Here is a 14,989-nt window from a genome sequence, read left to right on the forward strand (position 1 = left end):
TACCATCCCTGCACAACACACCAACCACAATTTACAACAAACAACGCTTATCATTACCACAACAACAACTCAGATGTCGACGAGTGCTCCATTAACAATCCATGTGGTTTGGGTGCTGAATGCGTGAATATGGGCGGTAGTTTTGCATGTCGTTGTCCGGCGGGTTTTCAACTCGAGGACTATGGCTATGATACAAATGACAAATATAATAACAACAAAACATCTGCCTTGGGCCCAAAGGGTGCCGGCCGAGCTTGCGTAGATGTGGATGAGTGTAATCCCGATAGTGGCGCAGCCAAATGTGGCACTAACGCTAAATGCATTAATTTTCCCGGTTCATATCGTTGCTTGTGTCCGAACGGTTTTCAAGGCCAAGGCTATTTACACTGTGAAAGTTAGTATCATTTTATGCATTAAGCTTCTCGACTCATTCTCTTCATATTTTTCTTTCTCTCTCACACTCTCTTTCGCTCTCTTCTGCTCTCTATCGTTTTGAGATATTCTATAAAAATGTCCTCAAATAATTCGAGAAATCTTGTTTATAGTGGGAATTATGTTTGCAAGTGTTTTGAGTTACAATCCCGAATATTTATTTGAGTAACAAGCTATTAAAAAATTTTTAGAAAAAAGTTCGTCAATTTTAGAATATTGAAACACTTTGTCCAGTATTCTAAAAGTGGCGCCCAACGCAGAAATTTTTTCTTAAAAAATATATTTTTAAAATTTTTAGCATAGGAATGTAAGTGATCCAATATCTCAAAAGTGGCGCCCAATGTAGAATTATTTTTGTTTATTTATTATTATTATTATTATTATTATTATTATTATTATTATTATTATTATTATTATTATTATTATTATTATTATTATTATTATTATTATTATTATTATTATTATTATTATTATTATTATTATTATTATTATTATTATTATTATTATTATTATTATTATTATTATTATTATTATTATTATTATTATTATTATTATTATATTATTATTATTATTATTATTATTATTATTATTATTATTATTATTATTATTATTATTATTATATTATTATTATTATTATTATTATTATTATTATTATTATTATTATTATTATTATTATTATTATTATTATTATTATTATTATTATTATTATTATTATTATTATTATTATTATTATTATTATTATTTATTTATTTTGGACAGAGTATTCGCTTCCCAATTGAATTCTCATAGACTGCTGTCTAAAGATATTTTTATTGATTTATTATTAATTTTCAAAGGAACAGCCATAGACAATGTGATGTAATATTGTAAAAGTGGCGCCCAACTTAACAATGTTTTCCTGACGAAGTATTCACAATTAAAATTGAAAAGACAAGTGTCAAAAAATATGAATTAGTTGACAATAAAATGTCCATCGAATTATTAATCAAATATTTTAAAAGTGGCGCCTAACGTATTAATATTTCTTGGCTTTTCAATTGATATTCCAAAGATAAGCTATCACAAGAAACATTTTTTAGAATTCATTGTCAAATGAACATCCAACGATAATAATTGGAAAATGGTGTCCAACATCGCAAAATTTTCTAACATAATATTGACTTAACAATTTAATTTTCATAGGCAATCTAAATATGTTTACAATTGGTTGGCAAAAGAATGTCAATAGAATAAGTAATCCAATATCTCAAAAGTGGCGCCCAATGTCGTTATTTCGTTTTGTGACAATCTATCCTCTTTGCAATTGAATTCTTATAGAAAAGCTGTCAAAAGACAATTTTTTTGAATTCTTTGTCAAAGGAATTCCCCTCATCAAAGTCATATAATAATCTATAAATAGCGCCCAACGTAGCAATATTTTTTACACAGAGTATTCGCTTTGTAATGGCATTTTTATAGATAATCTGTTAAAAAGAATATTTTTACAATTAACTGACAGAGGAATGTCCATCGAAAAACTGATTCAATATTTTAAAAGTGGCGCCCAACGTAGGAATATTTTTTATAATTATTTTTTTTTTATATAATTATTTTAATAGATATTTTTTAGAAGTAATTGTCAAGGGAACAACCATAGAAAAAGTCATCCAAAATTTTAAAAGTGGCGCCCAACGTGGCAACATTTTTTTGTCTGACAAAGTATTTGCAATTGAAAAAGCAACAATAGAAAAAGCGATGTAATTATGTAAAAGTGGCGCCCAACGTTTTTTTTTTTTTTTTTTTGTCAAAAGATATTCTTTAATTCAGTAGCGCCCAACATAGCAATACTTTGTGTCATAGAATACTCGATATGCAGAAGATTCCCCATAGACGCTCCATAATAATTCATTTAACAAAAATTAAAAAAATACCAAACCGTAAAGTACTCTTTATAAGACGCGAGTCTTAGATTAGAAGATTAGAAGGGAGTCTTCACGGACGACTAAAAAGGAGTCTACTAAACCTTAAAGAAAACAAAAAGGGAGTCTTAAAAGATGGCAATTTTATTATGTTACCGATCATATTTCCTTACGATTTATCTTAGCGCTAAGTACAACATGCTTGAGAATTGCATTTTTGGAACACTTAATGGAACTACTTAAATTTTAAATCGCCTAATTTTTTACTGGAAAACAATTAGATCTGGCTCCCAATGCATTATATTTTAATGCCATTAAATTTTGTCAATCTTAAATGCTTCAAATTATCGTAGAAAATTCTTGCAAATATAATTCCCACTCCAAATCCGTTTTAGCCCAAACACTTGAGCATTTTCATAAAAGCTTTCAAAATAAAAAAAAAATCAACACCAACACACCAGTACACCCGTACACACGAAGAATACACATCTGCTTCTTCGCCCGCCTAGTCAAAAAAAGCTTTTCTGAAATGCTTTAAATTCAATTAAATTTCTTTTTCATAGCTTAATGACTATTGCTAAAAGTCTGACGACTTGTCTACCTTCTCATCTATTCTAGACTCTGCTACTGCTCTATTTTCACGCTATTTTAGTTTTAAGTTTTATTTTTTATGAATTCCCTTAAATTGTTTCCTTTTTCCCCCTCAAAAAAAAAAACCAAAAATAAAACAACACTAATTTCATTAACATTTTTTCATAACACCTCCAAACCACCACCAATGCCAACAACAACAAATGCAATTGTTCCAAACAAACAAAAAAACCATACGAAACCAAAAAAATACACGCAATTGCTTTGTTCACGGCTTTCACCAACGACGAACGAAAAACCCAAACTTGTCTCACTTTCTGCGTTTTTACCAAACCTTTACATCCCCAACCCCCTGTACGCATCTCTACAGATATCAATGAATGCCAAGACAATCCCTGTGGTGAAAATGCCATTTGCACTGACACCATTGGTAGTTTTGTCTGCTCCTGTAAACCTGAATTTACCGGTGATCCCTTCCGCGGTTGCATTGACATCGACGAATGTTCGACCATGGAAAAACCCTGTGGTCCCCATGCCATTTGTGAAAATAAACAACCCGGTTATGAGTGTTCGTGTCCCCAAGGATTTGCCGGGAAACCGGATGCCAAGACAGCCTGTGAACAGGTTGATGTCAATATCCAATGTTCGACGAATTTCGATTGTACCAACAATGCCGAGTGTATTGAGAATCAATGCTTCTGCTTGGATGGATTTGAGCCCATGGGCTCCAGTTGTGTGGACATTGATGAGTGTCGCACCCATGCTGGTGTTTGTGGGGAGCATGCCCAGTGTATCAATACCCCCGGATCGTATAGATGTGATTGTGAGGCTGGCTATGTGGGTACACCGCCACGTGTTATGTGTAAGGAACCCTGTGCCGATGTCCATTGCGGCGAGCATGCCTATTGCAAGCCCGATGGCAACGAAGCCTATTGCATCTGTGAAGATGGCTGGACATTTAACCCGAGCGATGTTGCTGCCGGCTGTGTGGATATCGATGAATGTGATACGGGCGTACATGGTCCCTTCGGCAGTTGTGGCACCAATGCCACTTGCACAAATACCTTGGGTAGCTATTCCTGCTCTTGCCCTTCAGGCTTCTCGGGAGATCCCCACACCAAATGTGTGGATGTTGATGAATGTCGCAGTGGCAATAAGTGTGGCGATAGAGCCGAGTGTATCAACATGAACGGTGGCTTTACCTGCAGATGTCCCGATGACTCCATACCAGATCCAGATCCCACTGTCCGGTGTGTACCCATTGTCACCTGTAATTTGGACAATGATTGTCCCGGCAATGCCATTTGTGATCCGGCCAAGAGATGTTTGTGCCCCGAACCAAATGTGGGCAATGAATGCCGTCATCCTTGTGAATTTAAGAACTGTGGTGCCCATGCCCACTGTATGTTGGTAAATGGCCAGGCTCAATGTTTGTGTGCCGAAGGCTTCACGGGTTCACCCGACATGCCTGGTGGTTGCAATGATATCGACGAATGTAAGGCCAACCCTTGCGCTGCCAATGCCATTTGCTCCAATACACCGGGTGGCTATCAATGCCAATGCCCATCGGGTTCCTCTGGCGATCCCTATCGTGAAGGTTGTGCCACCACTAGGGCACCCCCCTCGTGTTCGGACTCCAATCCCTGTGCTCCCGGAGAATCGTGTGTGGCCGACAGCTATACAGGCACCAGTGTTTGCATTTGCCGTCAAGGTTATGAGCGCAATCCAGCCACTGGCCAGTGTCAGGATATTGATGAATGTTCAGCCACCCGCGCCAAGCCAGCCTGTGGTATCAATGCCCTATGTAAAAATCTACCCGGCAGCTATGAATGCCGTTGTGCGGCCGGTTTCAATGGCAATCCCTTCGTTATGTGTGAACAATGTAACTCCCCTGAATGTCAGTGTCAAGCCCCCTTCAAATTGGTTGGCAGTAGCTGTATTCTCTCCGGCTGTTCCAACGGCGAAAAATGTCCCAATGGAGCTGAGTGTATTTCCATTGCAGGAGGCGTTAGCTATTGCGCCTGTCCCAAGGGATATAAAACCTTGTCGGATGGTTCATGTGTCGACGTGGATGAGTGCTCGGAACCAGGCAACAGAGTGTGTGCCTATGGCGCCGAATGTATCAATAAACCTGGATCATTCTCTTGTGTTTGCCCAGATGGCTATAATGGAGATGCCTACAACGGAGGCTGTAGCCCGGCTCAGAGAAAGTGTGCCGCCGACAAGGAATGCAACACCAACGAGAAGTGTGTACAACCGGGAGAATGCGTCTGTCCACCACCCTTCTTCTTGGATCCCTATGACAACAACAAATGTAAGAGTCCCTGTGAAAGATTCCCATGTGGTATCAATGCCAAGTGTACACCCACTGATCCACCCCAATGTATGTGTGAAGTGGGCTACAAGGGTGATCCTCTGTTGGGTTGTACCGACGAGGATGAATGTGCCCATTTGCCCTGCGCCTATGGAGCCTATTGTGTCAACAAGAAAGGTGGTTACCAATGTGTTTGTCCCAAAGGTTTTACCGGCGATGCCTACAAGAGCGGTTGTATTTTGGAATCCTCAGATGAGCCGAAGAGTGTGTGTGTCACCAACGAAGACTGTGCCAGCAACTTGGCCTGCATGCAGGGAACTTGCGTTAGCCCCTGTGCCAGCTTGTTGTGTGGACCCAATGCTTTCTGCGAGACCGATAATCATGCCGCATGGTGTCGCTGCCGTGTGGGCTTTGTCAAGGATGACAATGGCGACTGTGTTTCCCAGTGTAAGGATGTTATCTGTGGCGAGGGAGCCCTTTGCATTCCCACTTCGGAAGGACCCACCTGCAAATGTCCCCAGGGTTATATGGGTAATCCTTTCCCTGGTGGTTCTTGCTCTACGGATCAATGTTCCGCCTCAAGACCCTGCAGTGAAAGGCAAATTTGTATTAATGGCCGCTGTAAGGAGAGATGTGATGGCGTTGTGTGCGGCATCGGTGCCATGTGTGACAAGAACAGTGGCAAATGTGTGTGTGAGCCCAACTTTATTGGCAATCCCGATTTGATTTGTATGCCACCCATTAAATATGCCGAATGTAATCCTCCCTGCGGTCTCAATGCCCACTGTGAATATGGCTTTGGCAGTGCTGAGTGTGTTTGCAACTCGGGTACCACCGGCAATCCCTATGAGGGTTGTGGTGCCCAAAGCAAGACTGCATGTGAACCCAATAGCTGTGGTCCCAATGCCGAATGTAGGGCTGATGCCAATGGCATTACTTGTGTCTGTCCTCAAGGATTCGCCGGCAATGCCTATGTCGGTTGCCATGACATTGATGAGTGTATGAACAAACCATGTGGTCTAAATGCGGCCTGCCTCAATACTCATGGAGGCTTTGAATGTTTGTGTCTTTCCGGTTTCGGAGGAGATCCTTTCACCAGCTGTCAACCAGTCGATACGGAATTCTGTTCGGATGCGAATAAATGCAAGTGCAATGAACGTGTATATTGTCCCGATGGTTATTCATGTGAACGCGGCTCGTGCAAGGACTTGTGTTCGAAGACAACATGTGGCCCCAGAGCCGTTTGCGATGCCGGAAAATGTCTTTGCCCATTGGGTTATTTGGGTGATCCCAATAATCTCGAGACGGGTTGTACCATCCGTGGCCAGTGTAACAATGATGGCGATTGTAAGAATTCCGAAATCTGCTTCCAACTCAGCAAAGGACTACGCAAATGTGTCGATGCCTGTTCGAAAATACAATGTGGTCCCAATGCCCTGTGTGTGGCCAATGACCATCGGTCCTCGTGCATTTGCAGTGATGGATACTTTGGTGTACCCAGCAATTTGCAGACCGGTTGCCAGCCGGAACGCAAGATACCCGATGTGGAGGATAAATGTAAATCCAACAACGACTGTGAATTGGGCTACACCTGCTCGGCCGTCAACGACGGAGCCAAGGAGTGCGTGCACATGTGTTCCAAGGTGGTGTGCGGCACCAATGAAGTTTGCAAAGTGGACAACAGTGGCAATGCGATTTGTAGCTGTGATGACAGCTATGTTTGGAATCCTGTATCATCGGCTTGTGAGAAACCCAGTCTGCCAGATTGTACCTCAGACCAGGAATGCCCAGCATCTTCGGCCTGTCGCCCAGATGTTGTTGGCGTATTGAAATGTGTTTCGATTTGCGACGAGTTCACCTGTCCTGCCAACTCAATTTGTGTTGCCAAGAATCATCAAGGTCGCTGTGATTGTTTGACCGGCTTTGTGGGTAATCCCAATGATCGCAATGGTTGCCAGCCTGTACAAAAAAATCAATGCCGCAGCAATGCCGAGTGTGCCGAATCAGAGGCCTGTATTAAATATGGCCCAGAGGAGATGCTTACCTGTAGACCTGCCTGTGAGGCAATTAAATGTGGACCACGTGCCGTATGCATCACCAACAATCATCAAGCCCAATGTCAATGTCCTCCTGGACCATTTGCTGGTGATCCTTATGATCCTTACGAAGGATGCCAGAGCGTACCTTGTGTCTACAACAAAGACTGTCCCTCGCATCAGTTGTGCAATCGTTTGACTCACTCGTGCTTCGATGTGTGCGATGATGAATCGTGTGGTACCAATGCCGTGTGTTTGGCCGAAGATCATCGCGCCGTATGCCAATGTCCTCCGGGTTTCAAGGCAAATCCCATACCTGAAATGGAATGTATTAAAACTGGGGGTTGTACACCCGGAACATGTCATCACTCGGCAATTTGTGAGGTCACCGCTGAGGGCCCGATTTGTAAATGTCCTGAACATTTTATTGGCGATCCTGTGCGCCAAGGTTGTCGCCCCGAAGGACAATGTCCCAACGGTGATGGCGATTGCCCTGCCAATACGATTTGTAGCGGAGGTCGTTGTGTCAACCCATGTGACAATGCCTGCGGTGCCAATGCCGAATGCAAAGTTATCAATCGTAAACCGGTTTGCTCGTGTCCCTTCCGTTTCCAACCTATGGGTGAGTCGGCCAAAGAAGGCTGTGCCCGTTCTGTGTCACACTGCCGCTCCGATGCTGATTGTGGCGGTGAGGTGTGTTACAATGGCGAGTGTCGTGTCATCTGCCGTGAAGAGAATGACTGTTCGATGGGTGAGAAATGTTTGCAGAATGTCTGTGTGATTCCTTGCGTGGACCACAGCCAATGTTCCAGTGGCTTGGCCTGCCTGAAGGGAGTTTGCTCCATTGGCTGTCGCAGCAACAAAGATTGTCCTTCGGATCGTTCGTGTATCGATAATAAATGTGCCGATCCCTGCCAGACCGGTGGTGTTTGTGGACCTAATGCTCTCTGCAACATTGACAACCAACGCAGTCACTGCTCTTGCCCCGAGGGCTTTGAAGGAAATCCCACACCCGAACAGGGTTGTGTACGTGTACCAGCCCCCTGCTTGGCCACCAACCAGTGTCCTAGCGGTCATATGTGCATTGGCAATCAATGTAATCTACCATGCCAAAAGACCTCCGCCTGTGCCATTGGAGAGCGTTGCTACCAACAAGTGTGTCGCAAGGTTTGTTACACCAGCAACAACTGTCTGCCCGGAGAAATCTGTAATGATGATGGTACTTGCCAACCTGGTTGTGACTCGGATGCAGATTGTCCACCCACAGAGTTGTGTCTGAGCGGCAAGTGTAAGTGTGCCCAAGGTTTTATTGGTACACCCTTCGGCTGTTCGGATATTGATGAGTGTACCGAACAACCATGCCATGTATCGGCTAAATGTGAAAACATACCCGGCTCATTCAAGTGTGTTTGCCCCGAGGGCACGGTGGGTGATGGCTATGTCAAGGGATGTGCCAAGCCCAAGGAATGTTACAAGAATGAGGACTGCTCCACGGCTTTGGCCTGTATCAATGATAAATGTTCCAACCCATGTTTGACAACCAGCTGTGGTCCAAATGCTCTCTGCCAATCGGAACACCACCAGGCCATGTGTGAATGTCCACCTGGTCACTTGGGTGATCCATTCGACAGTTCGGTGGGTTGCTTCAAGGTGGAATGTATCACCGATGACGATTGTGCCAGTGACAGGGCCTGTGATGAGGCCACAAATCGCTGCATTAAACCTTGTGATTTGATTACCTGTGGCAAGGGATCCTGCAATGTTGCCGATCACAAGGCCATCTGTTCTTGTTATGAAGGTTACCACCTAAACAATGGCATCTGTGAAGATGTCGATGAATGTCTGAACCGACCATGCCACAAAACGGCATTCTGTCAGAATTTGCCGGGCTCCTTCAACTGTCAATGTCCCGAGGGATTGATTGGTGATCCTGTCCATGCTGGATGCCGTGATCCCAATGAATGTCTTACCGACTCTGATTGCCCCGCTACGGCCAGCTGTCAAAACTCAAGATGTCGTAGTCCCTGTGAACGCGAAAATGTTTGTGGCATTAATGCCAATTGTGTTGCCCAATCCCACAATGCCATCTGTACTTGTCCCGCCAATGCTCGAGGAGATCCATCCGTCGAATGTGTGTACATTGAGTGTTCGGACAATGATGATTGTTCCAGTGAAAAAGCCTGTGTCGATTCAAAATGTGTTGACCCTTGTTCCTTACCAAATGCCTGTGGAACACAAGCGCGTTGTACTGCCCAAAATCACATCGGAATTTGTTCGTGTGAACGTGGAACGACGGGTAATCCTCAATTGGGTTGTGTCCCTCTACAGTACTGTAATGTCGATAATCAGTGTGCAGCCGGCAGCATTTGCTCTAATGGTCTTTGTTGTTCCCTGTGCTCATCGAATCGCGATTGTATTGCCGACCAGCTATGTATCCAGGGTGTTTGTCAACCCACCTGTAAATCGAACTCTACCTGTCCCGAATTCCAATTCTGTTTGAACAACATTTGCACCAAGGAGGTGTTGTGCCGCGAAGATCAGGACTGCGGAAGCAATGAGGTGTGTGTTGTCGACAATTATGGCAGAGCCAGTTGTGAAAATGTTTGCTTGGGTCGTGCAGTGTGTGGCCGCAATGCCGAGTGCATTGCCCGTAGCCATGCTGCCGATTGCGAGTGTAAGGAAGGTTTCTTTGGAGATCCTAAGTCTGGTTGCCGCAAAGTCGAGTGTACCTCGGATGAGGATTGTTCCAGCGACAAGACCTGTGATGGTCACATGTGTAAGATTGCCTGCCTCATTGGCCAGCCATGTGGCGAACATGCCGTTTGCACGGCCGAAAATCACAAACAAGTTTGTCATTGTCAACCCGGTTTCACTGGCGACCCCAAACTGGGCTGCCAGGTCATTGATTTCTGTAAAGATGCTCCCTGCGGTCCAGGTGCAAGGTGTCGCAATTCACGCGGCTCCTTCAAGTGCACATGTCCCGCCGGTTTGGTTGGTGACCCCTATAACGAGGGTTGTCGCACCTCCGTCGAATGTGAGACCAACGAAGACTGCCCACCGCATGCCGAATGCACGAAAACAAATGGTGTACCCAAGTGTCATGATGTATGCGCCACGGTGCGCTGTGGCCCCAATGCGGAATGTATTCCGAAGGGTCACAAGGCTCAGTGTGCATGTCACAGTGGTTATGATGGCAATCCCGCTGACCGGGTCAATGGTTGCAAGCCATTGCCAACACCTTGCCAAGTTACCGGTGATTGTCCGAGCAATTCGTATTGTTCGGACGGTATATGCAAACGTAAGTACTAACCAGAGAATGTGGCGAAATATAATTGTTATTGTTATGTTTATGGGATTTAATGGAATTGTAATGATGTTTTTTTTTTTACTTTGCATTAACCTGTAGTTATTAGACTTACCCAAGGGGTAAAGGGTTACACATACACACCAAAAGAAAACATAATTTACAATGAAATCAGAAAAAAAAACACACAAAAAATTCAACAACATTTACACACACGACAAGAAAACAAAAACATTTTCAGATTACTCACCAAAATGTGTCACACAATTTTAGGTACTCCACGAAATTTTTAATACTTTTCAAATATATACCGGACACTTTTGAACACTGTATTTTCCAGCCACAAAATGTGCGGTAATTTTGAATTAATTCTATTTAGTCAAGTAATTTTGTTTGGCAAACTTGTGGTTTGGAATGAAAGATCTATAAAATTAGATACTGAAAGTTCTCGAGTTAATAGGTCTTAGACAAATTTAAGGTTTCATCGTCCTAAAAAAAAGTCCAATGGTCTATCATTTTATTGAGGACTGATAATGATTGAAAACCCCCCAAAAAATATTTAAAGTATCTTAGTTCTTAATTTGTTTAAGTTGCCTCATGGTATTTTCAAAATTCCACGAGTTGCAATAGAGAGGAGAGAGATCTTTCTCTCTCTCTCTCTCTCTCTATCTCTCTCTTCCCTCTTGATACTACAAAGCTTGCCAAATAAAATTCCTAGGAACTTCACACACCGTTGTTTCATAAATGCAAAACAATAGTTCTCTTAGTCGTACCCTCTCTCTCTCTTTATCTCTCAATGTGTGTGTTTGTCTTAAATTTCCACAGAATCCTTGCAATTTGTTCAATGTGACATTTTTTTTCCAAATGCAATTCCCGTCTCAGTGTATATTTGTCATAGATCAACCTCAACGACGACCACCTGGTTGTGTTCTCAATAATAATTTTATAATAATTTTTATTTTTCCTTTCCCCCCAATCACGTACGATAGCTGCTTGTGTTTTGGACACAGAATGTACCGGCAATGAACTATGTCAAGGTGGCCAATGCGTTAATCCATGTGGCCAACCTCAAGCATGTGGCATGAATGCACTGTGCTCCATTGACAATCACTACAAACAATGCTCGTGTCCTGCTGGTTTCACCGGAAATGCCGATGTGGAATGTGTACGCATACCAATTGCCTGTAGTACCGATTTGGAATGTGGTCAGGGTTACAACTGTCGCGATGGTATGTGCTTCCCAGAATGTGGCAATGATCAAGATTGTGCCCTGAATGAGAAATGCTTGCGTGGCATTTGTATGCGTAAGTATAACACAATGAGAGGGGGTTGCCTCAAGAGAACAAAGAGAGTAACTAATTTGATGTTTCATATCCTCTTTTCCAGTCACCTGTCGTGTCGACAACGACTGCTTCTTGGGCCATGTCTGCCTGCACAACAAGTGTGTCTTTGGCTGCCACACCGATGACGACTGCAGTGCCTCGGAATCCTGCCGCAATGACAAATGTATTCATCCCTGCTCCGAGAATCCTTGTGGACCCAATGCTGCCTGTTCGGTGTCTAATCATCGTGCCACCTGTACCTGTCTCGATGGCATGGTGCCCAGTCCCACCGCCCAGGTGGGCTGTGTACGTGCTCCTCCCCAGGAATGTTCAGAGAACCGTGACTGTTCCAATGGCTTGGCCTGTTTCGAAGCTGTATGCCGACCCTTGTGCGCCGACGACTTGGGCTGCCTGTCCAATGAACGTTGTCAAAATGGTGCGTGCAAGCCGTTGTGTCGTCGCGATGATGATTGCCGCAGCAGTGAAGTGTGTCTGGGACTGTCCTGTGTGGCCGGTTGCCGTTCAGATCAAGGCTGTCCCGACAATCTGTCGTGCGTCAATCAACAGTGTGTTGATCCCTGCTCCGATGCCCGTGCCTGTGGCACCAATTCCCAATGTAATGTCTACAATCATCAAAAGGTCTGCTCTTGCCCCGATGGCTTGGTCGGCAATCCCGAAGTGTCGTGTAAACCACCCATCACCGTTTGTCAAACCAATGCTGACTGTCAATCGAATCAACTTTGCTATGGCGGTAGCTGTCAGAGCCGTTGCCGTAATGACCAGAACTGCTTGGCTGATGAGAAATGTATGCGTGGCTCGTGCCGCACTGTTTGCAACACGGACTCGGCCTGCGCCCAAGGACAAATCTGTGAAAATCGCATTTGTCAAATTGGCTGCCGCAATGATTTGACCTGTGCCCAAGATCAGGCTTGTGTAAATAAGCAATGTAAGAATCCCTGTGATACTCCTGGCCAGTGTGGTCAATGTGCCAATTGCTTGGTTGTCAATCATGGCGTTCAATGCAGTTGTCCCAATGGCTTTTTGGGTGATGGTCTCACCGGTTGTCAAATGCCACCCCAAAGATGTAATCCCTCCTGCCAATGTGATGAAAGCAACACCTACTGTGCCGAATCCTGTACGAGGAACACCGATTGTGCCTGTGGCCAGATGTGTATGCGTGGCAAGTGCCGTTCCAAATGTGGTGCCAACCGATCATGTCCAGTTGGCCAGCTGTGTGAGCGTGGAGCCTGCGTTGCTGGTTGCAAAACAAACAATGACTGTGCCACCGACCAGACCTGTATCAAGGGTCAGTGTAGTGATCCTTGTGCCAATAAGAAATCCTGTGGCCGTAATGCCTTGTGCACAGTGTCGGAACATCGCATGCTATGCTATTGTCCCGATGGCTATGAGGGTGAACCGAACAAGGAATGTATTCAATTCGAATGTCAACACGATGAAGATTGTGAGGCCAACAAACGCTGTGACAAGGGTAAATGTCGTAATCCATGCCTGGAATTCGGTGCCTGCGGCGTCAATGCCCAGTGCCGTGTTGTCGATCGCCGGCCACAATGCTCCTGCCCACCGGACTTCTTTGGCGATGCAGCCACAGAGTGTCAACCGCTTGAAGGTGGTTGTGACAATAATCCATGCGGTGAGAATTCACGCTGCACCGAAGTTCCCGGTGGCTATGAATGTTCCTGCATGGAAGGTTGTGTTGGAGATGCCAAAAAGGGTTGTCTATGCGATGGAAATATTGTTGATGTATGCAGCCATCAAGTTTGTGGTTTGAATGCTGCTTGCCGGGTACTGCCACACGATGAGGCGCAATGTTATTGTCCCGAGGAGTATCCCAATGGTGATCCATATGTATTGTGTAAGTAGAAACATTTTGATTTGTTTAGCGATTAGAGATAATGAGGAAAATTTATAAAAATGAGAAAATTTGTTAATAATTCATGTTGGGCGCCATTATTGTCGAAGTTTTTCATATTTTGAGACCTACGTGGGAAAACTCTTTGTAGCCCTTGTGTACGCCATTTTCATTTCAAAGCCAAGCCATGTATTATCATTAAGATGATCGTACATTAAGGAAAAGTTGTTCAAGAAACTTGAAATAATCATTTAGGCTTAATTAGGATTAGAGATTTTTTTGATATTTACACTAATCCGTTTGGCGCCAGTAGTACTTCCTTTATTTGACACGGAGGATGATCGAACGCATTAATGAGCAAATGTTGGTAGCCATTGACACCATTTTTTTCTCTATAAAAATGCAGAAATGTTTTGGCAATTCTTGTTGGGCGCCATTTTTATGTTGCAGTTGTTCAAGAAACTGAAAATATTCTCTCTGTTTAAAAAAAAATATATATTACTCAGCCTGTTTTAATTAGGATTGGAAAATGTTTTGCTTTTTGCCCTTGCCCTTGCCCTTGCCCGTTGGGCGCCATTGATTTAGAGAATATGTAAACAAGAGTTAATACCTTAATAATTCGCCATTCCCGCTACGAAACGTTTATATATTTCCATTCTGCGTAGTTTTTTCTTGGTGAGAATGAAGATACATTGTGGTAATTAATGTTGGGCGCCATTTATAGGTTGTGAAGTTTTCAAACTTAAAAAACCCTCTGATTTACAACATTCCTCTGATTTACAGCATTCCAAACTGGCATCAAATTGAAATTGGAAAATACTGTCACATTTAAAATTTTCCTAATTTCTTAATTTTTGCACACCGTTCATGTATTGGGAGCCATTTATTGTTGGAATATTTGTCATGTTCTGAGGTCAAATCGAAAAAAATAACTCTAATGTAAAAATTCAATTTCTAGACTTTTCTCAACAATAATCTGTTTGATTTTTGTAACATTCAACCTTTTTGATTGGGCACCACTCCAGTTCATTCTTAGTTGGAATATTTTTTTTATAAACTCCCTCAAAAATCCACCTCCAAGCCCTTATTCACACCAGTTTATTCTTTGGGCGCCATTTATTACTGAAATTTTTTATATAAAGTACCTCGGATGTGGAATTTGGACTTTTTAGCCTTTCTTCAATTATAATCCATAGACATTTCGTAGCATTCGGACTTTTCG

At 43.2% G+C, this 14,989-nt stretch overlaps 1 protein-coding gene across 1 annotated transcript in view; it reads left to right on the forward strand.

The window, feature by feature from the left end:
• LOC101893139 (uncharacterized) overlaps positions 1–14,989 on the forward strand; it is a 223,558-nt gene that overhangs the window by 117,002 nt on the left and 91,567 nt on the right. Inside the window, 4 exon segments of the mRNA XM_059131727.1 lie at positions 74–394; positions 3,292–10,569; positions 11,565–11,879; positions 11,962–13,770. Of these exon segments, the coding sequence (XP_058987710.1) occupies positions 74–394; positions 3,292–10,569; positions 11,565–11,879; positions 11,962–13,770 (9,723 nt within the window).

This window comes from Musca domestica, unplaced genomic scaffold (genome assembly GCF_030504385.1).
Source record: "Musca domestica strain aabys unplaced genomic scaffold, Musca_domestica.polishedcontigs.V.1.1 11, whole genome shotgun sequence".
NCBI classification, from domain to species: domain Eukaryota; kingdom Metazoa; phylum Arthropoda; class Insecta; order Diptera; family Muscidae; genus Musca; species Musca domestica.